The 27469-nt window shown below is 38.3% G+C and overlaps 1 protein-coding gene across 3 annotated transcripts in view; it reads left to right on the forward strand.

Annotated features, from left to right (window-relative positions):
- LOC136879032 (proton-coupled amino acid transporter-like protein pathetic) overlaps window positions 1–16822 on the forward strand; it is a 168811-nt gene extending 151989 nt beyond the window's left edge. For all 3 annotated transcript variants that reach the window (XM_068229038.1, XM_067152758.2, XM_067152775.2), the window contains exons 10-11: window positions 8681–8850; window positions 15655–16822. In XM_068229038.1, coding sequence (XP_068085139.1) covers window positions 8681–8850; window positions 15655–15902 — 418 coding nt within the window. In that variant the 3' untranslated portion in view covers window positions 15903–16822. The remainder of the gene's footprint in view (window positions 1–8680; window positions 8851–15654) is intronic.
- The last annotated feature ends 10647 nt before the right edge of the window (window positions 16823–27469 follow it).

Below are 27469 nucleotides of genomic sequence, written 5' to 3' on the forward strand. Positions count from 1 at the left end.
CCACCCAGGTTCATTTTGGCCGGGGGTTTAAGACCGGATGCCCTTCCTGAAGCCTCGTAATTCTTGAGATGGAAATCTCGACCGGCATTTGAATCTCAGCCGTCCGGGTGGGAAGCCAGCAGCTAAGCCACTGAGCTAATCACAACCCCGCCCCCCACAAGTTTACTTTACTTTTAACATATTAATTCGCTAAAAGGTTGTAAGTCTAGTGACACCAGGCTGGCGTATTTGTGTTTTTCAAAAACCGCTCGACTGAGATAAGACTGAACCCACCTACTTGGATTCATAGGGCTAGAGTTATACAGCTTGAGCCACTCAACACGCAGTAATTTATTTTAAGTCCCACAAAACCTTTCTAAAATTATGTGTTTATTTAGTACTACAAATGATAAGAATGTTTTTTTGTACAAGTTGCTTTACGTCTCTCCGACACAGATAAGTCTTTTGGCGACTATGGGGCAGGAAGGGACCGTGGCCTTAATTAAGGTGCAGCCCCAGCATTTTCCTGGTGTGACAATTGGAAACCACGGAAAACCATCTTCAGGGCTGCCGACAGTGGAGTCCGAACCCACTATTTCCCGAATAGTGGACACTGGTCGCACTTAAGCGACTGCAGCTATCGAGCTCGGTATGATAAGAATGGTGGCGAGGTCGTCGATCCCAGACAGTGCAAGATAAATGTTAAACTCAAGAGCACTAATTGATCTTTTTACCTCATTTTCAATAAAATATTTACGTTCAGCTAGGCATTCCTCAGTTATTTGATATTTTTCTGTTATTGTTTACTTCGTACTTATTCCATACGTTTTCATTTACTGTAATCCTAACTAATTGTATTGTTGTTTACTCCTTATTTAACAGTTTTTTATTAATTGTAATCCTAATGGGAGATTATAGGATTAAGGGTATATTATTAAAAGCAATCAAAGGCATTTATGTTGACAATTGGGCTACAGTGAGAGTTGATGGTGGAATAAGTTTTTGTTTCAAGGTGCTTGCAGTGGTTAGACAAGGCTGTAATTTTTCATTTTTGTTGTGCATAATTTACGTCGATCATCTACTGGATGATATGAAGTGGCAGGGAGGAATTCAATTAGGTAGAAATGTAGTAAGCAGTTTGGTGTTAGTGATTCTACACTCTCACAAAATATACACGATCAAACTTAATGAAAATCTGCCAGCCTTAATGGAAATCTAAAACTTTTTCTCATGTACTTTTATCTATCATTAACGGAATGTTTTTCATTCTAAGTTCTAGTGAACATAGCCCAAATCGGGTGCACGTAGAGCAGAGTTCTTACTAGTGGAAAACTAGTGAAAATATTTTAACCAATTTTATATTTAGAGTCCACCTCTCCAAAGGGAGGTTTTATGGCCCATACCATTTCAAAATCCTGAATGGATTGGGTTTCATAGAAAGACCAAAACAGTGAATTTACTCTCCCACAAAAATACGTGACCAACCTTAATGGAAATCTACCAACGTAAATAAAAAACTATTTCTACAACATTTTTCTCGTTTTAACTTTTCGATAGGAAGATTAATAAGGGAGATATCATTAACGGAATGTTTTACAGTTTAAGTCCTAACGGACATAGCCCATAAGCGGGTGCACGTAGAGGAGATCTCATATAAATGAAAAATACTGGAAATATTTTAACCAAACTCCATACTTAGAATTCAACTATCCGCAGGTAGGTTTTATCGTACATACCATTTCGAAATCCCTGAATGGACTGGGTGTTTAGTGGAAGACCGAAATAGTGATTTTACTCTCTCACAAAATATACATGACCAACTTTAATGGAACCAACGTTGATGGAAATCAATTTCTATTTTTTTTCTAATGTACATATTTTCGATAGGAAGTTTAATAAGGGAGATGTCATTAACGGAATATTTTACAGTCCAAATACTAATGGAAATAGCCCAGAAGCTTTTTTTTTTGCTAGTTGCTTTACGTCGCACCGACACAGATAGGTCTTATGGCGACGATGGGACAGGAAAGGGCTAGGAGTGGGAAGGAAGCGACCATGGCCTTAATTAAGGTACAGCCCCAGCATTTGCCTGGTGTGAAAATGGGAAACCACGGAAAACCATTTTCAGGGCTGCCGACAGTGGGATTCGAACCTACTATCTCCCGAATACTGGATACTGGCCGCAATTAAGCGACTGCAGCTATCGAGCTCGGTAGCCCAGAAGCGGTAGCACGTAGAACAGATTTCATATAAATGAAAAAAAAAACTACTGAAAATATTTTAACCTAACTTCATACTTAGAATTCAACTATCCATAGGCAGGTTTAATGGCCCATACCATTTAAAAAACCTGAATGGGCTGGGGTTTAGAGAAAGATCGAAACAGTGCTTTGGCTCTCTCACGAACTATCCATTATTAATATTAATGGATATCCACTAACCACAATGGAAATATATTTCTCTTTCTCATATAGGCCTACACGTTTCGTTAGGGGATTAATAAAGGAGATATTACTAAAAGAATGTTTTACATTGTATGTCCTAGTAGACACAGCCTAAAAGCGGATGCGGGTAGATCTGATTTCGTATAACTAGAAAACTACAGGACATATTTGAACAAACTTCATATTTAGATTCCACCTTTCGATAGGCAGATTTTAGGGTCCAACCATTTCAAAATCCCTAATCGAATAGATTTATAGTTCGACCAAAACAGTGATTTTACTCTCCCAAAAATATACCAGTCAAACCTCAATGTACCAACATTATAGAAAATATATTTCTAAAACATTTTTCTCACGTACATGTTTTTGACAGGAGGTATAATAAGGGAGATATTTTTACGGAATGTTTCGCAGTCGAAGACCTGTCGGGCATAGCCCAGCAGTGGGCGCGTGAAGTGCTAATTTGATACAACTGGCAAACTAGTGAGCTTTTTTCTGTATTAACGTTCGAAATCGCCTTTTTCGCCCAAAAATGCCATTTTAATTTTTTCACTGGAAATGAAAGCTTGAAGCCTCTACTTCAAAATGAGATATAATTCATACATATATTCCAACTGTAAGTATCCGAAAATAAGATTTAAATAGCCACGTGCGTGCGTGATAAGGGGCGTGGCTGCAGTGTCCTGCTTACATGTAAACATCTTGTCAGATTTTTTTCTTATTCAAATTTACCTCTTTGGTGTGACATGCCTCCTGAGTACATAGTTCATAGTTCTGACTAACAGATGTCAATACTTGTATATTCTAAAGACGTTTATTCCATTGATAGGCAACGGATATAAACAAACCATCCTTGTGGCCAAGTAGTCTTTCACATTGTGACCAAAGAGTTTGTTTCTCTGTGAGTGTGTATAAAATGGGTTCTAAAAGCCGATGTAGAGCAAAGAAAACGAGAAAATTTCATGGAAACAGACATAGCATGGCGAATGTCAGTGTTACTTGTGCTATCAGTATAAATAGTGAGACGGAAGGTAGGCCTAATGTAAAGGAATCATTTGCTAGTGATTCTCAGTCCAAACTTTCATCTGTAAATATTGAATCTGATAGTGTTAGTGACATAGAGTGCTTTACACGTATATTATTTGCATTAGCTTTCCCTAGTTGCCTCAGCTGTAATACAGTTTTTGTAAAAAACCTAGAAATTCCGAGATTTGGTTAGGGAATGTCCCTTGCATTGTTTTGCAGCAACTGTGATTATGAATTACCCAACTGACAGGAGCACTCACCGATAAGATGCAAAATTATTTGGAATTGCTTTACGTTCCAACACATGCAGTATTCAAGCCATGTCAAATGGCATATGGGCCACATTGTACCATTTGACAGCAACAAAGGACCGTCCCACCCACCATTGGTGTCCTGTAGGAACTGACAGCTGGTGCTCATATCAGTGAGCTAAAGCAAATAATGAGATAGAACAATTTTAATTCAAACCAGGCCTGTCCTTTGGCATTCTTCAAGCAGTGAAGCCTATATATGAGCAACTCACCGACCCAGAAATGCTAAGTCCTTGCATGGATTGACTCAAAATAATGAGTCATTCAGTGCCATGGTATGGAGAAGGTGTCCTAAGGAGACATAAATGTGGGGCTTGAGACCTTAAAATTAGGAGTGATGGATACTGTTTGCCATTTCAACTGGGAGAACGGAGTGGAAATAGAAATACTGAATAAGATGGGAATTGCTCCTGGCAAGTACACATCATCTGGTGTACTTGAAGCTGATGCAGTACCATTACACAAAGGTGAAAATCAAAGTACTGCAGAACAAAAGCAGAGGAGGCAGTACTTGAGAGGCAGAAGAAAACTAAAAGAAGACAAGAAACTTCTAAAAGAGGGTCCAACCTATGTAGCAGGCAAGTTTCTAGGTGCCCAAATAAGTGGGTTATGTTCATAACTTAGTCCTAGAACTTCAGTGCTGTTTTTCTTGAATGAAATTTTTTGCACACCTTCCCACATTTCAAATAAATTTAAATATCCTTAAAATTGAGATAGAAAATTCAATGATAGATTAAATTAAAGCTAATGAGTGTGGGAATGTTGTAAACTAGTACTTTGTTAATATTGTGAATATTGTTATTGTTATTATTATTTTTATAGCCATTGTAACACGGGTGATTAATTATTTTTAAACTTTTGTCAAAAATTATGTCTAGCTCACTTTCTGTTTTTGATAAATAGAAGATCCTAGTTCACAACATTCTATGAATGAAATACTTCAACTTGGTGAAAATAATTTCAAGATTATAACATTTTTGGAAATTTTATGACATTTTGAAAATGTATGTGTTTTTTCATTAAACTAATTTTTAGGGTGAAGATAAGGCACAAAATTTTGATTGCATTATACAAAACTGTTAGTTTAATATTTTTTGTTTTATGGTACGAAACTCAAATAATTGGTTAAGAATTTTGGATTTTCCTTCGAAACGTTAAAACATACCTTGGCCTTTATTCCCCGTACTTTTGGGAGGCCTGTAGTTCAAATCTGGACGTCTACACAGGCCGTTGTTAGTGTGATCATTCCATGTGGTTCTCCACGTATACAGGCACATGACCAGGTAGTACCACATTTCGAGTACCAAAACACCTATCCTGTCGCTACCCTCAATAGCAACATTACACACTTCCACGCATAAGACGGTAGCAGTTTCCGTTTCGAGTTACCCGTCAGTGGCGATGACTCTACGAGCAAGTCACAGACCTGAGGTCGAGCAGCTGCTCACGTCGCATACTCCCGTTTTAGTATCAGTAAATAACTCTTCGTTTATGCTCACGGTAACGGAACGATGAATGTGGTGTTCGAAAATGCATTAGATTAAATGCTGGGCTTCAAGTATCTTTAATATAGAACTGGCCTCACATGCAAGTGCCTAAAATTCAGAATGTCATCAACGAAGAAGCCAGATATCCTCTGTGTGTATCAATATCTTATATTATATTGCTTCGGGCCGTGAAGTGCAAAGAATAATGGGTGGAGTCCATGCTGCCTGTAGCCTCAGAGTTTTTTCTCTCTTTATTATGACCTTCGTCCATAGAACATTTGGCCATCAATAATGTACAATGATAAAAATTGTTACAGAAAAGAGAAAGAAAAAGGGACAACAAGTTAAAAGACATACAAAATAACAGACATTACTTAGAACAGCAAAAAAAAAAAAAAAAGGGGAAGCAAAACACACTTGAAATAAAGACACTTGTTCTTTAGATATTAGCACCAGTTTTTGTGAAGTACAGTTATTTGTCTCTGTTATTCGTACAGGCTTCAATTTCTTATTACCGAGCTCGATAGCTGCAGTCGCTTAAGTGCGGCCAGTATCCAGTATTCGGGAGATAGTAGGTTCGAACCCCACTGTCGGCAGCCCTGAAAATGGTTTTCCGTGGTTTCCCATTTTCACACCAGGCAAATGCTGGGGCTGTACCTTAATTAAGGCCACGGTCGCTTCCTTCCCTCTCCTAGCCCTTTCCTGTCCCATCGTCGCCATAAGACCTATCTGTGTCGGTGCGACGTAAAGCAACTAGCAAAAGAAACAAATTTCTTATCAAGTGTCGTATATTCACATTAACTATTGCAAAATTGAAATAAAACGTACATTACGGGTAAAAACATGGCTTGTCAACGATAATTCGTTAGTGGAAACCATACTTATTTACATACAGGCAAGAAGATTTGATATTAATATGCCGGCATCGACAAACGGGTGTATCAGTTGTATTCGTACACATGGACAGGATGATGCCCACCGTTTGGCTGCGATGCACGGAAAAGTCTCAGTGACGGCATACGACTAGTCAAGTGCGATAGTCTCCTTCCTAGTGTATCTATGGTGGACATCGGTAGAAGTGTCCGGCTCCATGGCTAAATGGTTAGCGTGATGGACTTCGGCCACAGGGGTCCCGGGTTCGATTCCCGGCAGGGTCGGGAATTTTAACCATCATTGGTTAATTTCGCCGGCACGGGGGCTGGGTGTATGTGTCGTCTTCATCATCATTTCATCCTCATCACGACGCGCAGGTCGCCTACGGGAGTCAAATCAAAAGACCTGCATCTGGCGAGCCGAACGTGTCCTCGGACACTCCCGGCACTAAAAGCCATACGCCATTTCATTCATCGGTAGAATTGCAGGTTTAAGTACGGAGCTCAAGAACACTATAATTAAACAAAGGAATTTAATTACCAAAGATTGAACAGCTGGTCAATAGAACACATTCTACGGTGCAATATGTGGTTTATACATTTAAATACAAAGGCACTAGTAAGAACACGCCAAGGAAACCCAAGAGACAGTGTTTAACTGAAAGGAAATAACGGCTTGTTGTTCGGCTTATAAAGTCAGATTCCAAATTAAATACACCAGTATTGAGGCAACTCACGGAGGAACGAACTGGAAAGAAGATCAGCAACTCCACCATCCGTCGGATCCTGTGTCGGCATAGGTACTATGGAAGAATCCCTCGGAAATGGCCATATGTAAGTATAAAAACAGACGGCTTATACTGATATTCGCTAAGGAACATATAAATAAGGAGAAAGAATTCTAGAATGACGTTATCTGGTCTGACGAGACAAAAATAAACCTTTCTTGGGTCAGATAGCATCCGCAGAATATGGAGAAAAATTGGTATGGACAGTGATGTGGCGAATACACTCCCAACTGCAAAATATGTTGATGGGTCTGTAATGCTTTGGTGCTGTATGTCAGCCAGAGGTTTGCGTAACATACATTTCATCGACGGAATAATGAACAAGGAGATAATGCAATCCCGTGGGCAAACGTGAAGCAGAGTGCCAAAAACATGGGGATGCCACCTCTTTATATATTCCAGCATAATAATGAACCAAAACACACTGCCGATATTAAAAAGACACGGTTGATCTAGAAGATTCCTAAACAGCTTAGGACACCTTCCCAGTCTCCGGATTAAAATCCCATCGAACAACTTTGGGCTACGTTGAAGAGGAATCTCCGTAGGCAACGTATGCGTACGAAGGAGGAACTTAAAAGTGTGATTCTTCAGGAATGGCAGAAAATCAGCCCCGACATGTGCAAGAAATTAGTGTGTTCTATGCGGCGACGATGTCAAGCAATTAAAAAGTCTTGAGGACATTCCACTAGATACTAACCTATTCCAGGAACCCTTTATTTTTTTTGTTTAATTCAAGTGTTCAGTTTGCTTGTACGAATAGGAATGATACAAGATTATGGACGCGATTTTCTTTACTAGAAGCTGTTTGTTTGGTTAACATGATTGCAGACAGATACAGTAGATACATGTTTCCTGAAAGCTTTGTTGAATGTATGTTGAGTGAATAAAATCCTTTTCAGTTTATTTTCTAGCAGTGCGTTGAAGTACTAAAGCAAACAGCCCGTACGAATATAACTGGTACATACTGTATGTTGCAATTGCACTGTACATACGTAAGTCTCCAGTTGCCAGTAATAGCTGGATATGTGTGGGTAAGGGAACCTGAAGGCGCACAAGGGTAGCGAACAATTCTCTGCGAAAGGATACAGTTCTACTGCACTCGAAGATAATGTGGTTCACATCTCCCTTGTTTCTTGCGCTACACGGACATTGTGCTGATTGGAGAACTCCAATCCTGTTGAGGTGACCGGGGAATGAAGCACGGTTGAATCTCATCCGAATGATGGTAGTTACTGGGCCTCTGGCCCATCTGACGTCTTGATACCATGGTTTGTGTGTTATAGCTGGTTGTGTTGAGTAGTTCTGTTCCACAGAGCTGTCCATTCAACAAACGTTTTCCTTCTGCTAGTTACATAAAAACCAGTACAGGGGAGGCGTAATGAAAGGAATAAGCCAGTACGTGCACCTTGTTTGGCGAGACTGTCAACCAGATCATTGTATGGAAGTCCTGAGTGTACTTTCACCCATAAAAAATGACACACATTTTCCGCGCGATTTAATGACAGACGATAATTCTAATATTTCATAAATGTAGGAGTGTGTTCGTATGTTTCGTCGATGATGTACCAATTTCCTAATAGCACTTTGAGAATTTGAAATGATAAGTATCTTATGAAAATGTCTAGCCTCAGAGTTGGCCACACAAAACTATGTTTTTCCAAATATTCCGCTTAGTGTAACAGTACCTTCATTCTGATCAACCCGTTAGCGAGGTAATGACGGGGCACTAATGTGTGGTAAACATCATGTGATGTGTTTGTATTTCCACAGCCTTGCTCAGGTGGTCAAACTACTGGTTGCGCTGGCTATCCTGTGTTCGTACGGGCTGACTGTATTCATAGCTAACCAAATCTCGTGGGGAGTGCTGGAACCTCACATCAGTGAGAAGTGGAAGAGCCGTGCACAGCTCTGCTTCCGATTGAGCATTGCTGTGATCGTAGGTAAGTGCTTCATATATTGGAATATTTTGAAACAAGTAAACATTTTCGATCTTAGGTGATAATGATGTCATGTGGCTTATGCAGATCTTTCTAGTTGATACCCACGGGCGACCTGCGCGTTTAGATGGGTGGTGGTGATGATGATAATGAGGCAGCGAGAAGGTGAATCCCAGTGTCGGCACGTAGCCTACCCGTGTCGAATAACACTTAGAGGTCTGCTCAAGATTTAACATCTCCATCCGACGGACGAATCACCACACACAGCGTGATATGCCCTCACTTCATATGAAGACTGTGGAGAGGTTTGGATATGAACACAGGCTTTTGGCACGCAATGTAGTGATTAGAAATTATATACCACCACCTCTTCTACCCTGCTAGCTGCTAATGGGACTCGAACCAGCTAACCAAGTGTCAGACTACAAAGTCTTGGACGTCTTATCGATAATGATCTGCAGGCACGATTTTCGATATTGGACAGTAAAACAAATTTATGAACTTGAAAATCCACAGCCTGTTTCCAGTCATTCGACCGGGTTAAGGACGGAATGAATGAAGCCCCATCTAGCGGCGAGGATAGGAAATATGCCGGCTGCCGAAGCCTGTTGCACTCCCGTGGGGCAGTGATAAATGACTGACAGATGAAATGTTAATGGAGAGCGTTGCTGGAATGAAAGATGACAGGGAAAACTGGAGTACCCGGAGAAAAACCTGTCCCGCCTCCGCTTTGTCCAGCACAAATCTTACATGGAGTGACCGGGATTTGAACCACGGTATCCAGCGGTGAGAGGCCGGCGCGCGGCCGACCGATCCACGAAGGTTTAAATCTATGTACTTAATGCTTTTAATTTTCTTCGGTTGGGGGATCTCTAATACTTGGAATTTGACACCGAATCTGCATTAAAACTAACGTGTTCTTTGTTCGGACTGTGACTTCTAAACGGGAGTTCGTCTATGGGATTCAACTAGAAAGAGCTGCACCAGCAAAAATTTGCTGAGTCAGTGACGATGCTAACTCGCTCAAGAGGTGACATATTGTATCAACTGCCTCGGTGAATCAGTGGGAAAGTTCCCAAATTAGCGGTTTCGATTTCAGCTGAGGTCAGATGGGTTAAAAACTAATCAACAAATCACAATGATCTGCATTTAGGGCTGTCACCGAGGTGGCAATTACCTATCAGTTGCTTACCTTCCTGTTCTTCAATAATTTCAAAGAACTTGGAAATTTATCGAATATACCTTGGTAAATTATTCCATTCACTAATTCCTCTTCCTATAAACGAATATATATATATACTGTATATACAGGATTTGCCTAGTTTTATAGTAGTTGCTCTTTAGACGATAACACTATTGCATCTAGCTGTGGTAGTTAGTAGTGTAGTGTAATGTGTTTGAATGAAGAGGTGCGTAAAGATGCACACAAACAAATAGCCACAGGAATTTACCAAACACGGCTAAAATTATCGACTACATCGAGAATCGAATCTAGGACTACCAATGATGACTAATTATTATTATTATTATTATGTATGCGAATAAGCCCATTAGAATTGTACAAAGTACTGAGAAGCGTGCATTTGCCTTCCTTTGTGCCTATCCTTCTTCCATTCTGTCTTCAGACCAGGTTGATCCAACCTTCTTCTTCGGTTTTTCCTGTTGGTCAACTTGCCATTTGTGAAATTTAGATCTGAGGATTATGCTGTTATGGATATCCTGCTGGCGTCATTCCTGCCTGTCAATCACTACTGATCTTCATTTAGGGAGTCGCCCAGGTAGCAGTTTTCCTAGCCCTTCCTTAAATTTATTGAATATCCCCTTCGTAAGTTATTCCAGTCCCTAACTCCCCTCCCTATAAAAGAATATTTGCCCCAAATTGTCCTCTTGAATTCTTGTCTTGATGTCTTGATCTTTCCTACTTTTAAAGACACCACTCAAACTTATTCGTCTACTGATGTTGTTTCAAGCCATCTCTCCACGGACCGCTCGGAACGTACCACTTAGTCGAGCAGCTCTTCTCCTTTCTCCCAATTCTTCCCAGACCAAACTTTGCAATACTTTTGTACCGCTAATCTTTTGTCGGAAATCACCCAGAAAAATCGAGCTGCTTTTCTCTGGATTTTTTTCCAGTTCCTGAAACAAGTAATCCTGGTGAGGGTCCCATACGTTGGAACCATATTGCAGTTGGGGTCTTACCAGAGGATTATACGCCCTCTCCTTTACATCTTTACTACAACCCCTAAATACCCTCATAACCATGTGCAGAGATCTGTACCCTTTATTTACAATCATATTTATGTGATTACCCCAATAAAGACTTCTCTTTATATTAGCACCTAGGTACTTACAATGATTCCCAAAAGGAACTTTCACCCCATCAACGCAGATATGATATTTTGTCTTTAGTATATCTCCAGAAATCTTACCAATTCGAGCCGCTTTTCTAGTTTTCAACTTTTGTATCTTGATGTAAATGTCGCTGTTATCATAGGTAAATGTTAATACTTATTTAGTATTAGTCACCTCTTCTATCTGGACACTATCCTTGTAATCAACAATGTTTACATACTGCTGACTGAATATTTCTGCTTTTTGAAGATCCTCGCATACACACCCTCGTTGTTCATTAATGATTCCTCGAATGTCCTTCTTGGAACCTGTCATTTTTCACTAAAATTTGTATGACCGCCTATTATGCTTGCTATTATGTTATCCTTAGCTGACTTCTTTGCTAGATTCAATTTCCTGTAAGTTTCTTCATTTTATCCTTATTTCCACTGCCATTTCGAACTCTATTTCTTTTCAACCTGCACCTCCGTCTTAGTCTCTTTATATTTCTCTTATAATATTGTGGAAATTTACCATTCGTTACCATGTTTAAAGGTACAAACCTATTTTCACATTCCTTAACAATTGGTTTAAACCCATCCCAGAGACTGTTTACATTTTTATTTACAGTTTTCCATTCATTACCGTTTAGAAACATATCCCAGCCATTGATCATGTATGTTGAGTCCTCCACCCGAAAGCTGGTTGGATCGTCAACATCTCCACCACCATCTGTCTTAGCCTAGACGTCAATACACAGGTGCGCGAGGGAAATGAAGAGTGGAGTAGTTGCCATTTCTATCCTCTCCGAGCCAAAAGGTGCCATTACATATCAGTCTGTCAAGCCCACTGAAATACACACACCAACCGACCCCATGAAGGACAGATCACCACAGGGATTGGTTACATAAGAAATAGAATAACATTGCTTGTAGCTAGTCACTTTCATATTGCCAAAGCCAAGGATGGGAATGAGTTAGGTCACTGAAAGAAACTTGAACTGTTAGCAGTATACCTGACCAGAGATGGATATGAGCCATATTACTGATAGTGAAAATTCAAATGAGACAGCAGCAGGTGACTTGAAGTAGACCAGATAATGCTATATTCATTAAATTTATTTTAGCATTTTATGTTCTTGTTTAAAGAAATCTGTTCGTAATGTAATTATAAAAGGGGAATGAGTTAAGGTACGGGTGGCCCGTGCTGGAAATACCAGTGCACCTGGGTGCTAGTCCCTTCCTTTCAGTCCGCTTGTACTTCTCCACGTTTCTGACTCAGGGCTGTGCACACCTACCGATGACAGGATCCAGATACCTAGTTTGGTTTACAATTAATCGTTGAAACATGGAACCATACAGGAATGCAAAGAACAAGTGCTTCTTGAGTATTATCAACAATTGAACCAATCTCGTTTTCCGAAAGTCCGAATGTTCGCGGGAGAAGTATTAGCAATGTTCGGAAGCACTTATAGGTGTGGGCAGATTTTTTCACAAATGAAACGAGACTAGGTTAGAACCTGATTATCAGACTCTCACCTACAATCAGTTATGAGACTTGTCTGCTCCAAGAGTGAACGAATCATTTCTAAATATAAGTTGTACAGGTTGTGTTACGTGTGAAATCATACACCTACATAGGGTGTGGCTTAACGATTGACATAGTAATTTGTTGGTGTGTGTTTATATTTGTGTGCAATCTTATCAGCACGTTTGCTCGAACAGATGCAATTCATAATAGCCTATTGCCTTTTGTTTAAGTTTATAAAAACACGACGTTTTGTTACAGAAGCGATATAGTAGCCATATCGTGTTCGGCATTATTCTGCTTCAGGTTATGTAGCGCAATCATATCTACGAAATGTCACTGTACTATTTTTCCAAAATGGGACATAATAATTGCTTTTACACAAATGAAGTGAAAAATCTGCGGTAAATTAAAAAATACCGTCGTTAGTAGAGAAATATCTAGAGCAGGGCCTCTCAAATTCCCAAAACATCGCGCGTGAAAATCGGGGCGCAAGAGCTCCGTGCACTTTGCATCGGTTCCACTCTGCTCGGCTCGGACCAACGCTTCGTCTCTGCACCAGGCGCATGCACCCTGAGAGGCCCTGATCTAGAGAAATATGTATAAGTACTTACGGGCTGTAGACAGGACTCCCTTATGTTGTATTCCGCTGCTCGTGCCGTCTTTTGTTTCTTTCTTGAGGTCCGGGGCTAGCACCGACAAATGGAGTGCTATGTCTGTGAATTCTCATTATCTTTGTCCATATGACTAGCGCTGGCAGTTCAAACAGCAAAATAGCATGATCCGTGGATCAATAAATATATTCTTTTTTTGTTGAAAGAAAAATAACATGATCCCTGCACCAATAAATATATAATTTAATGAATGAGTTAGGTCACAAAACGAATTGGTAACATGAAGAAAACGACACCTAATTAATTCAAACAACATCACACACGAAAGTGTTAAACAAACAAAACACGTACGGTAGCGTTGCGGCGTAGCAGAAAAAATAGTTGTAAGGTAGTAAAGTATGTATCCATATTATTCTCTGCAAGTAAAATATTTCGTACTATTTCTTAATTTACCGCAGATTTTAGACTTTATTTGTGTAAAAGCAATTATTTTGTTCTATTTGGGACAAATGTTACAGCGACATTTCGTAGATATGATTGCGCTATGTAACCCTGCTTCATAATTGTTCATAGAAGAGTTGAGCATGTACAGACCATACAAAAAATAAATCCCTTGTATTTTGAACTTCAATACTTATGACAAACTTTAAGGTATTTATTTTTATGATAGGCCCACACTATGATTACAAAGCATGTTGTTTCGGGCGTTTTATGCAAACGCTGATTTGAATTATATATATCCTTATAGTAAAAAGCATATACATATATTGCACCACGTACGTGTAATGTACACCCCTCCTTTCTTCCGTTGTCTGATAACATCCTGGGCTAGGGCTCGTAATAGCCGTTTCTCATGCAGTCAGCTCATGATCTTGACACGCCCGAATTAAAGGGAGACCTTTATGTCATTTATTTCTATAATTTCAGTCCTATTTATACGAAATTATCAGAGTTGATTAATATGGCTGTAAATAGAAAACTTCGAGATCTTTCTAAATCGAAGAAATATTCCAGAAGTACGTCATTTTTAGCATAAATTTGGTCCATTTTCAAAACTTCCTAGACACAGTGGTCTTTGGATTCTTTTAAAACTTTGTTATACAGGTTAGAGGACGACAAAGAAATAAAGTGTAGTGTTATTTCTAGTTGTCCGCCTCGGTAGCGTAACGATTAGTGTAATTTTCTGCCATCCTCGATTCCCTGTACTGCCAGAAATTTAGGAATGACAGGAGGGCTGGTATGTGGGTGAAATTGTACATGCAGCTCACCTCCAATGGGGGTGTGCCAAAAAAAAAAAAAAAAAAAAAAAGCTGCACAACCTCAGGACGAGGAGACGAGTTTTTGTCTGGTTCCATGGCTAAATGGTTAGCGTGCTGGCCTTTGGAAACAGGGGTCCCGGGTTCGATTCACGACAGGGTCGGGAATTTCAACCATAATTGGTTTACTCCCCTGTCTTGGGGACTGGGTGTATGTGCCTTATTCATCATCATTTCATCTTCATCACGACGCGCAGATCGCCTACGGCCGTCAAATTAAAAGACCTACACCAGGCCTCTCCGGAGGCCACACGAAATAAAACATTTCTAGTTGAAGCCCATTATTTATATTCTTAAAATATTTCCATTAAATGTAGTACCTGATCATAAAAATAATTTTCATACTTCAAAACATTTTTTCTGAAAATTATCAACTATGATTAAAAAAAATTAAATCAGGTTGTGAATGCTATGTCAGTGCGTACGCGTGCATTTAAGGCATTCAGACTGAAACTGTTGCTTAAGTATCTGTTGAAAACTAGAATAAAAGTGTCATCGAGAGTAATTGACGCTGAAAGATGCCCTACATTAACATTACTTTCTGATTAAGAGTTAAGATTACGGAAGTCACATGCCTTATCTTATTGTTACTCAATATATAAACGAGCGTCTTCACTAATAATAATAATCGTATGGCCACAGCTGCCGTGTGCAGACATTTTAATTTGACGCCATCTGGCTGTCTGCTCGTCAATTTCGACGATCCGTTTTTTTTTCTGTCTTCAGATAATTCCCAGTGATTATGACTAGAATTAGTTTTATTTGGAGGTTATATGATTGTTATACGTATTACAACACTGAAAACTTTCAAAACCATAAGTTGATGTAAAGGTCTCTGCAGGACCTTCAGAAATGGCCTCACGTGAAGGGGAAGGGTATCACATTATGTATGTGCTAGCTCAAAATATTGCGGGACTTTTCGACCTTTCTGGCACAATTTTTAGGTACAGTCTCTCCTTAAGTAAACTGCTTAAATAACTTGCCCTGTGAACTGATGTTTATGTTGTATTGTATTTCAGCGGGACTAGCCATTGCTGTACCCAACCTCGGCCCAATCACATCGCTGGTGGGAGCTGTGTGCTTCTCCATGCTTGGACTTTTGGTCCCAGCTGTAATCGAGACGGTCACCTTCTGGAATGAAGGTCTTGGATTTGCACGTTGGCGACTTTATAAAAATATCATCATTATAATTCTGTCACTAATAGCTTTAGTATCTGGGAGCTACTCAAGCATCGAGGAGATAATAGAGACATACGGCTCTGTATAATTCAGGGATGAGTGAAATGTTGTTTCTAAAATACATTTTGCTGCATTTTGAAAGTTGGAATATTTATCCGACTGAAAGTCATCGGCAAGTTACTCGCTGAATTTAACCGATATGTTTGCTCGTGTTACCAGGAGGACAATCCTGCTGCTCCTAATTAAACTTATTTTCAGATGTGATTCTCATAAGATGAATAGGCTAGTTATCACATCCGTGATTCTGAGAACACGATGTAAACACACATTTCGTTGTATTAATCCAAGTGAGGTGATGCACCTAAAGTGATTACAGATATAATCGAATCGTGGTATGTTAAAAGGACATGGATCACAACAAGCAATATTTTTCTGAAAAAAAAATGCACTTTCGTTTTCCAAGTGGTTATTATGGAATCATATTATTTTGATATATTTATTCTATATCATTAGCTTGGCCGTATGCAATGATAACATGCATGATATGAAGTTGTAATACTCACCTTTCTTATGGTGTTTGTAGGTGCAGCAGATGCTGTTGTTTTAAAAAGCGCTAGTATAAAGTGTGAACTAAAAGAGGTTAAGATAGGATTTCTTCTCATAAAATCCTCAAAATATCATTGGTTATTTTATTCCTCTGATGATTTACAACAAACTGTAAGAATAAACAGTACAGTCCTATAAATAGCAATCTAGTACTCTTAAGTGCCCTTTTGTGTATTATAATTTGCTGGCCACTGCAAGATGTCCCTAAAGAACTCAGTGTGGTCAGTGGAAAGTTTCTCAGTTTCGCTACCTTTTATGCGAACATTTCCATATAATAAAGAAATATCGTCTTTGAAACCATACCAAAAATGTGTGTAATACGAGGCCGTTAATAAGCGCCAAGGTTTTGATGTATCCTCGCATATATTACTTAAAATTAAAATGAGTTGTTATTGATTATTATCCCCTGTCTCCGTTTGTTCTTTATTTATTCCGAACAAAATGTTTTGTAGTGCATTATCAACCACTGTTTGCAGTCCAAAATATTAGTCTTTATGTTCCTGATCACAAACTTCCTTGACTTGCAACTTTATACACTGCCAGACAAAAAAGTTAAGCACCCAGAAGGAGTGGTCCAGTATTATCCCATTTCGGTATACATGCATACCATGGATGTGTGAGTAAATGATTAGATTTACAATGATATGTAATGTGTAGAACGCCCACCAGAGTGCATTCGTGATGGCACCGTCCTGTTGTTGATAAGTTGTTACCAGTCCACTGCTGTGAGTCAGATAGTTAAGCCAGAAGTGCAGTACTAAGCACCCGCGATGACTCTCAGACGCGTTAGACAGCTTATCCACCAACTGGAAGAATTTGACAGAGGCCGCATTGTGGGACGGCATAAGGCTGGTTGGTCGTATTGTGTAATTGCCAGGCATGTAGGCCATTCAGATGTCACAGTGGCCCGACGTTGGACTCAGTGGGTACATGAGGGCACCCAGTCACGTCGTTCAGGTTCGGCTCGACCAAGAAACACCACCCCGAGGGAGGACCGTCGTATGGTGCACCAAGCACTGCGGGATCCCATAACTTCGGCACCCGCCATCCGCTAGTATGTACTGCAGACTCTACAACATCCTATGAGTTCCCGCACAGTGTCTCGACGACCCGCGTCTGCCGGATTGGGGTCCTACCGCCCCATGCGTTGGTTGCCATTAACACCTGAACACCGACGTCTGCATTTGGAGTGATACCCTGCCCGGTAGGCATGGACAGAGGACGACTGGCCTCGAAACATGTTCAGTGATGAGCGCCGCTTCTCCATAACCTCCGATGACCATTGCGTGCGGGTTTAGCTGCGTCGAGGTTAGAGGGCACATCCTGCCCACATTGTGGAAAGACACATAGGCGTAATCCCTGGCATCATGGTGTGGAGAGCCATAGGGTACGCCTTCAGGTCACCTCTAATAATGCTTCGGCAGAATTTGATGGCACAGCGATATGTCGCAGACATTCTGCGTCCACACGTCCTACTCCTTATGGCACAGCAGCCTGTAACACTGTTTCAGCAAAATAATGCAGGTTCACACACAGCACGTGTATCTGTGAACTGCCTAGAGCATGTTGAGGTCCTTCCGTGGCCAACAGGTTCCCCCGACCTCTCCATCTTTGAACACGTGTGGAGTGGCATTGAAAGGGGACTCCATCCCAGTACCAACCTGTGAGATCTGGAAGGAGAGCTGCAAAAACTGTGAGCGAATTTGCCTTAGGCTGTTTGACACCATTCCGAACTGCATAAGAGCATGCATTGCGGCCACGGAAGGGGTGGGGGTGTGATACCCTACTGACTTGGCGCCAACATTCCACCTGTAAATGCCAACGGCCTTGTATCTCTCATCCCATATTGTAATCAATTCCATAAAGGGATATGGTCTCTCAGCATATGTAGTTTCATTCACTTTCAACCACTCCTGGGTGCTTAACGTTAATTTTAGGCAGTGTATAACATATCAAATGACTCCTAAAAGTATGAATAAAACGCCTGTGACTGATGTCATTTTAACAGGCGACTCTATGTTCTCTCTCTTATCTCGGGCCACTGAGTGTAAGGAATGATTCTCAGTTAACACAGAACAATGGATCTACAAACACAGTTCCCAAAATACTCATAAACTGAAATTGGAGAAAATAGTTATTGAAAAATCGATATTCAACTATGTGATTTACTTATCTAACTTTGCAGTTCAGCTTGGTTTGCTACAGAGTGGAATATCTGGTTGGTAGGCCGTAAACATCAGACGTTTCCCGAGGGAGTCGTTCGTTATTTTCTCAATATATACTGCAGTAGGTGGTAGTATACACACCACTCGTACCGCGAGAATGTTTCTGAGCACCGGACACCAACTTTTATTGCCCTTTTCACTTCAAAATGGATGTTTCTAATGTTTGATGACGTGTCCGTTCAATCTAGCCTGAAAGTATGACGTTATGGCCACTATTTCAGTGTTCTCTAAAATTAATGGATTTCTTAGAAATGTATAGATGATTTTCTGCTCAAGATTATATTGGGAAAATACAACTAGTAGAAAATCCCGGGTTCTGGACCACTTAAAAACGCGTTTAAAAGTTTCACAATTTTTGCGTACTTTTTTCTCAGAATTTAATATTTTTTAATCTCATCCCACAAAACACTGAAAAACCTAAAATCACTAGCTTTAGACAATTTGCACAAAAGTTAAAAAATAGTAATATTTCATTCTGTTCCCCAAAATCTTGCAAAATTTTCCGCATCTACAGCTTTTAACCATTCCCTCATAATTTTGCATTTTTCTCGGAATTATACCTGTTTTCAAAAATCGCCCATTTTAGCAAAAATTAGCAAAAGTTAATATTTCTATAAAATAAAAAATTAACAAAATGAAAAAATTTTAGGAAAAAATAATAAAAATAATAATTTTAAAAATGCCGGATTCATAATTTTGCGTATTTTTCTCAGAATTTCATATTTTTAAAATCTCAACCCACAAAAAACATAGAAACCTAAGATCACTAGTTTTTCGACAATTTGCACAAAAGTTTAAACATCGCAATATTTCATTCTGCTCCACGAAATCCTGCAAATTTTTCTACTAAAAAATTTAAAAATGAAATGAAAATCGAACAAAATTAAGTAACATTAAGAACATAAAAAATTTCAAAAATTAAGAAGGAAAATGAATACCGAAGCAAATCAAACAAAATTAAGAAAAATCTTCACACATTATTTTTTAAAATTGTTTTTATATTAAAAAGTGTGTTTGTTATCTAAAACTGGACACCGTTTTTGTTCCTAATAAATGGAGACCTGTGTAAGTTGTAACGAAAATAAGGAATTCCAACATTTTGCTATAGGCTACGCAGAAAATCTAGACTAAACGAATGTACAGAATGTAGAAATAAAAAGCAACGAGATAAATATTAATGCGAAGACTTCGAATATAAAGAATTTGAAACAAATATTTTAACTGAAACCGAATTAGAATTTTTAAGTAATGTAACATTTTGATGAATACCAATAAATAAAATCATGAATAATATATAAATAAAAATATGTAAATAAATAACATTACTCAAAAACTTCATAAAGTACTTGAAATAAATTCAATTAATAAAAATATTTAATCGAAATATCCGTAGTATGGGCGCCAGAGTTCACCAGAATGGATCCCTCGAATTTTGATAGAGCATGATAAACTTTATATCGCAGGGCGTGTACATAATGCTGCGTACTGGTACATCTGCTGCAGGCCTTACCTAACCTCCTGAAAAGGACTAAATAGGTAGGAACTGCACCTAGGTTCATCAATAATTCCACTGATTCTAAAATAGCTAACTATATTCTTAACAAAATCCGTGCATGAGCACCTCATCAACACATAACATTATACATATAATACACACATAAAATATTGCTGGAAGACTCCATATTTACAACAACAACAATGAAAACAGTGGGAAAACGAAAGCGAGAACTAAACTACCATTTGTAGATAGTCCGATGAACAATGTACATATATGTAGATAAATACCCTTCACTGTCTCTGTGTCAATACTACTTGCCGATTCTCATAATCGGCAGCTATCACATCACACGGATACTGTACCTTGTAATACTGTGTTCACATATTTTAACACTTGTTGTAAAGATATATACGTTTGAGCAACACACGCCTGTCGATCCTCAACATAAATTATGGAAAGTCTGAGATAGCTTTCACCAACATATAATGCCAGACCTCTACAAGTACTACAACACTTAATGCGTACGCTCTCCGCAATTTGTTGATCAGCCACTTTCCACGAATATAACAAGACTACGTTTCACGAACGTTTGAAGTCCAGTCCATGGTAGCCGTGTCACTCGAATACCGTATATCAGCACTACTTCCTTCTCGTACAAGTTGTCAGTACTCCTTCTTGTCCGTACCGAGTGAGGTTCCCGCCGTTTGATCAACCTTTATAGGCATCAGCATTCCCCTTCCTCTCACATAATACGTCTGGATTGGTCCTTGCCAGCCAATCATGAGTGATCCTCTAGTCAAGACCATGCCCTGGACTTTTTCATGCTCCCAAGACATAAACAAACGCTGGGGTATACTACATGAGTCATAGAACTTTCCTAGTACAATAATAAGCTCCTCTTATCAGACTGGGATATATACATGACTCATAGAACTTTCCTAGTACAACAACATCAACAAACACATTTCATCAGACACTGGGATGCCGCATGCGTCATACGAATTACCAGAGTCCAATATAGAAATGTTTTCCCACTCATGAAAAAAAATTACTCATACTACATATATGGTTACCTTCCAGCTTACAAAGATTAATGACAAAATATACAAATGAAATACTGATAATATAATAATAATAATAATAATAATAATAATAATAATAATAATAATAATAATAATAATAATAATAATAAATCGAATACTGACAATAATATCTCTAACTTCTACATACAGTGCGAGGGTGTGATATATGTACTAGCACAGTAAATATCCTAATATTCTAAAAACAAAAACAAAAGTATTTCTCAAGTAGGGTGGAGAGTTGCAAGTGATGGTTTTAAATATAATTATTTTGAATATATTGATACAGACGCATATTGTCGAAAAGATTTAAAATATTTATATAGAGAATGTTTCCCATTTGATAAGAAACATATTAAACTAGTTGTTGAGATAGAGAGAAAACTACAACTAACTCCCGAGAGTAAAAATAAAGGTATAAGAGTTCCAGTTTTTGATACTGAACTAGTTTATAATAATATAATTATTGGTACAAAATATATTGTCGATGGTAAGGATAGGTCTATTCTAAAATAATAAAATTAAAAAGTAAAAATTAATGATTACTTATTTATTGAGAAAAACAATTTAAGTAATTCATAGTTGAAGGATAAAGTGTTAATCTAAGAAAATTAATTATAAATTTATTTGTTATCCAATACTGGACACAATTTTTATCCGTAATAAATTGAGACAAAGATTTGTAAATCTTGTAGAATAGGAAAACCTATAAACAAATTTACTCCAAATGGTGGATCTAAAGAAACAAGTTGTAAAAGATGTAGAAGTACTAAAAATATAATTTTAATTTCCTCGAGACATATTTTATCGCAAGAAGAATATAAGTAACAGCGAATTCCCAAATATACCGGGCGAGAAACCAGAAAACGATTGTTACATATGGTGGCGAGTATTCGTTCATAATCAATATAATTTTTCTAAAATAGAATTTGAATCGCCATTACTAGATCCCCTACTAAAGTTGTTAACAGAGAGATTTCCATTTGTAAATCGTTGATTAAGAATATTGTTGATATGAATAGAGAATTAATACCTGAAAAAAGTATAGAAATTAAAATATTTGATCTGGAAATATTGTTTAGAACAAGCATATCTGGTTTTAAATATATAGTTCAAGATAAAAGACCTTGTTCTAAAAGCGACGAAGTCTATTTAAAATTGTTAAACGTTTATTTATAGCGGATCTGGTACCTAGATACTAGACGGCAGATATTTTTGACATTAATTACACAAATGAAGAACAAAAATTACAAGAATTTTAACCATTTACTTTTGCGATAAGATTATGTTTGTTAAAAAACGTTGGGAAGGCTTAGATATAAACAATTGTCTTTGTATATCCTTGTAGTAGTAAGAGTATTAGGAAAACAGAATTAATAACATTTATATTACAGGAAGAGGAAAGGCTTAAAAGATTAGAGGAACTTAACTTCGACGATGCAATATTCTTCTAGAGTTTTATATGTTTTTTATATTGTTAAAGAAAACGAATAATATTGTACCCGCCCCTACCCAAAAAGGCTCTGGCAAAATATCTACAGGGCGTTAACGGGCTGAAAATATAATAAAATAGGCGCTTATCTAACATTACCTTAATGGCATACCGGGTAGGAGAAATGGGGCATACTTAACTACAATGAGAACACAATCAAATTAATGTTTAAATTAATACAAGCAGATTATTAGACCTTTATGACGATGGGAATGACGCATCTATATTCACAAATGAATTACATTAATTCTTAACAATTGTTGTGGATTATTTATCGACTTGTAGTCGTGTGTGATAGATCCGAGTATTGTTTATCGCAAAGCGATTTGCCATGACGTGATACGAACGGAAACATTTACCATAAACACTGAGGCTATATGACATTATTGACAAATGAAATTAACATTCATGCAACAAGTCTGAGCGATCCCTATACTAAAAACACACAATTACTTCCCAACGAAATACCATGAAATAAATTATACAAATGTGGAACAAACACCCGCGTTTGAACCGACCCTCACTGGGATACAATTCGCCGTGCTGATGGGGCAAAACCATCGCCGACGCTAATTATAGTCCCATAAAACAATATAAAGAATCACATATTTTATACAATAAACACGCGAGGCACCCCATTCTTCATTTTAGCATTGCGGAATACCAATGCCGGCATAGGGAACTGAACTGACGACTCTTGGGATGAAAATATGGCTCTGAAATCCCTAGCTAAATTATACTCAAATGAGTAACAACAGTAAAATAACAAATATTAGTATCAATTACCGTGTCATTTATAAGCGAATGCTTCATTCTGGCGTGTTGAATATTTCCCATTATTAGTCGATCCATGCTGGCCTTCTTAGCTCAGGTCCCCTTTCTACAGAGGCGGACACACACACAAAAAACAAAACACGTCTTCTTGCAAGGTCAGACGTATCCACCCCCTACCAGGGCGGTCAATAACCTTGGCCTCCACAGGTATAAAAGGCCATTTCCTTAACAAAATCACCCCGTCCCGAGGTACGTTCACAATAACTAAGGTCTATTCCTCATTAAGCAAATTACATCGGCTTCCAATAAATCACCCTCGATTCAACACGTATATTATTCATGGCCCAGTCATGACTTCCAATATTTCACCTATCTTACAACACGACACCGGTTTTTTGATACCAATATTCGCATGATTACTGTCATTACAATGATCATCATCATTATTATTATTATTATTATTATTATTATTATTATTATTATTATTATTGCTGGTTTCATCATTACACTATCTTCCTACGTGATTTACCTGGTAATTAGATCATACTGAGTCATCACAGTCAAACTTCCTCATAATTACGATGTAATTAAGTAACCCAACGGCAATTAATTCATAATTAAACCCTAACCACTTATGATTAACACCTAATTAATTTCTAATTAAATCGTCACACGGCAATACAATAATGAATTAAATATTCACACGCTAATCAGCTCAATCAAATATTCACACTGTAATTAACTTCTAATTAAATATTCACACAGTGATTAACCCAATTAAATATTCACACGGTAATTAACCCAATCAAGTTGTAATTAAATGATGATAAATCTGATCAAAATTAAATATTCAGACGCTAGTCAGCTCAATCAAATATTCACACTCTAATTAACTTCTAATTAAATATTCACACAGTGATTAACTTCTAATTAAATATTCACACGGCAATTAACCCAATCAAGTTGTAATTAAATTATGATAAATCTGATCAAAATTAAATATCCCAGCTTAAATTGTAACACTCCCTAGCTAAATGTTTCAAAGGAGGCCTAGGGTATCAGTTCCATCTGCATTTCTCGTGACACTGGGACCTCACGTAGTATACTTATATTACTTACCAATCATGCATTTATTTATACTGGATCAACTACAACCTAGTTTGAATTACCCTGAATTTACTAAAATACTGGTCTCCTGACGCCTTAATTGACCACAAGTCTCCCAAAATAAAGTAAATAAGTATGTCTTCTACTGCATGCAAGCCTATTAGAGTACTGTCTCCCTTATTTACAATTAAATCACTCAGACCTGTTATTAATTAAATTAAATAAGAAATAATATCTACGTGCCCCATTTCGGCACTTCTACATTTAAATAAAGTTATCCCTAACATGATAGCGTCAACTTATGATAAATAATTCCCGTCCCCTCTCATCAGGCCATATAATATCAAAAATACTCATCTCCATCACTTGATGACACCTTTGATCTGCTCGGGAGATCCATTGCAGGTCTTACTGCTGACCCATTGGCACCAAAGCAATCAATGGCGGTACCATTCTTCCTTCAGGATGGAAGTCCATAGTTCCTGGTTGAAGAAGCCGCTGGCAGTAATTCCTGAGCACACAACACGTCACTATTTATTTCAAAATCTGTTTAATTGCATTCAGCGTGAACGTCCGGCCACAATTTCGGATATTACTTCGTAATCCGCGGTTCAGTATCGGATTCCGTGTACCTCTCAGCCACTTTACCTCTGTTACTACTCGACACAGTTGTGCCGTAATAATAATAATAATAATAATAATAATAATAATAATAATAATAATAATAATAATAATAATAATTCGATTCGCGCTGAATGTTCGCGACACGTCACAGTTTTTTTAAAAGTTTGATCACTGGCGTCATGTACACCAAATCTATGCAATATCTATATGAATTACACTATTTCACTTGAAATTTAAGTTTAAAGTCACTTAAACAAAGGATCAATGGGAGCTTAGCAAAACATAGCTCCGCCCTCGGTAAGCTGAGAGTCCCGAATGACCCGCTTCGAAATCGGCAGTGCTTTTTACAAGGAGGCAGTTTCCCCTACTCCAAATCTGAATATAACCTATCCACGGCCCACTAGAGTTCAAATAGTACGACCATCAGGTGACCAGTTTTCACCTGATGTGATTGAGACATCTCCATAGGATTATTCTTCGTAGGATCTCCTGCAATTAATTAAAGTTTGTCCTGCTTCCCCTTCCACGCGAGGGTGAACTCCCATGTCAAGGAGGTGTCTTGAGAATAAACAGATGGCCCCGGTACTTTTTCACACAGAAACACCACAGCATTCTTTCTTCATCTGAAAGTTATCGAGTAAGAGGACATTAGTCACTCTAAATAAATGTCCCAGTTACAGTTATCTCTTTTAAAACGGCAGACGACTCCAGAATTCGGATTTCATTAATTTTTACATCGTAGACAATTAAGTTGTCTAGTTTGCATTACAGATGGTTCCAATATTTCGTTTCGGAAACGTTTGCTTCCCCTCATTCTCCTCGTCGTGGGGAAGGGATGTCTCCTCTCGAGTTACGTCATGGTGAATCTCCGATTGCAGCCCCGCCCGAGTCTAGGTGGACTTGACTTCTGCCGCGGGTTCCTGCTACACAAAGGAAGGCATTGCGCAATAGATCGCAAGTAATGAAATCCTGTAGAATAAATTTAAAAGACTCATTTTACCTGTCTTAATGATATGGATATTAATTAGTTTTGGTTTTATTCCCTCACAGATCATTGCATCTGTAATTTCAAAGACCAGTATTAACCAGAGGTCCTTGGATCATGCCCCTGTCGGGTGCAATATATCGTATTGTGTTAAATTATTTTAGCAATTACATTTTAGCAAGATTTATATTTTGTTGTATGATATACGTTGACCAGCCTTAATCCAAAGCAGTTGCGTGTATAATGTATTTCTTGAAACTACTGGATATATGTCAACCAAACTTCATATTTAGCATCCACCTGTCCAAAGGTAGGTTTTTTGGTCCATACCATTTCAAATTCCCGGAATGGACTGGGGGTTTATAGAGAACCGAAATAGTGATTTTTCTCTCCCACAATATAGAAAACACCAATCTGACTGGAAATCGACCAACCTTGATGGAAATCCATTTCTAAAACTTTTTCTCATGTGCATTTTTTCGATAGGAGGATTAATAAGGGAGATGTTATCAACGGTCGGTTTTGTCCAGCGGACATAGCCCAAAAGGTGCTGTACGTAGAGCAGATTGCTTATAGATATAAATAAAATCGTAACGACCGTGAGTCTGTACATTTACTATTTTGGCGAAATTTTCGTACAGTCCCTCCCCCAAAGCAAGATTCAGACACAATCTGCCAGACGAGCTAGAAAACTGAATTTTGATAAAATTATATGTCTTAGCCTCTAATCGACGGAAAGCTTCCATGATCCTTAAATATTTCATTTTTTACCCCAGAAAAATATCGGAATATTGAGGCAATTTTAATGTCGGTGCTGACCTTCTTTTCGAGATGTTTCGCGGCTAAATGGTAAGTCGCGTCACAAAACGGATATCACAATCTTAGTTCAATTTGGAGTGATCTACAGCTTTGGTCCTATGACGTTTCGTCGAGTATCTATCCCTTATATGTTAGACTTGTATCTTTTTCTCGATTATACATACATTTTGCTCTTTGTACACGTATAATTCGTAGTTCGAATCACTTATACGAAATGTAGAATCATCCAATTCTGCACGAACATTGGCCCACCAAGTATCCATACGTGAGTCAAATTCTATGTTTGTAGCCGTCATATTAGTACCCGAAAGTAACACACTGTAAGAAAAGCTTACCTAAATTTCACCCTATTCAATGTTCGTAACTCAATTTTACCCATAAATATATGAGACAGGAGAAAATATCTTAAGACCAGCCATTTAGACCGCCAAATGAGGCGTCTTATG

The sequence above is a fragment of the Anabrus simplex genome, chromosome 1, assembly GCF_040414725.1.
Source record: "Anabrus simplex isolate iqAnaSimp1 chromosome 1, ASM4041472v1, whole genome shotgun sequence".
Taxonomy (NCBI): Eukaryota; Metazoa; Arthropoda; class Insecta; order Orthoptera; family Tettigoniidae; genus Anabrus; species Anabrus simplex.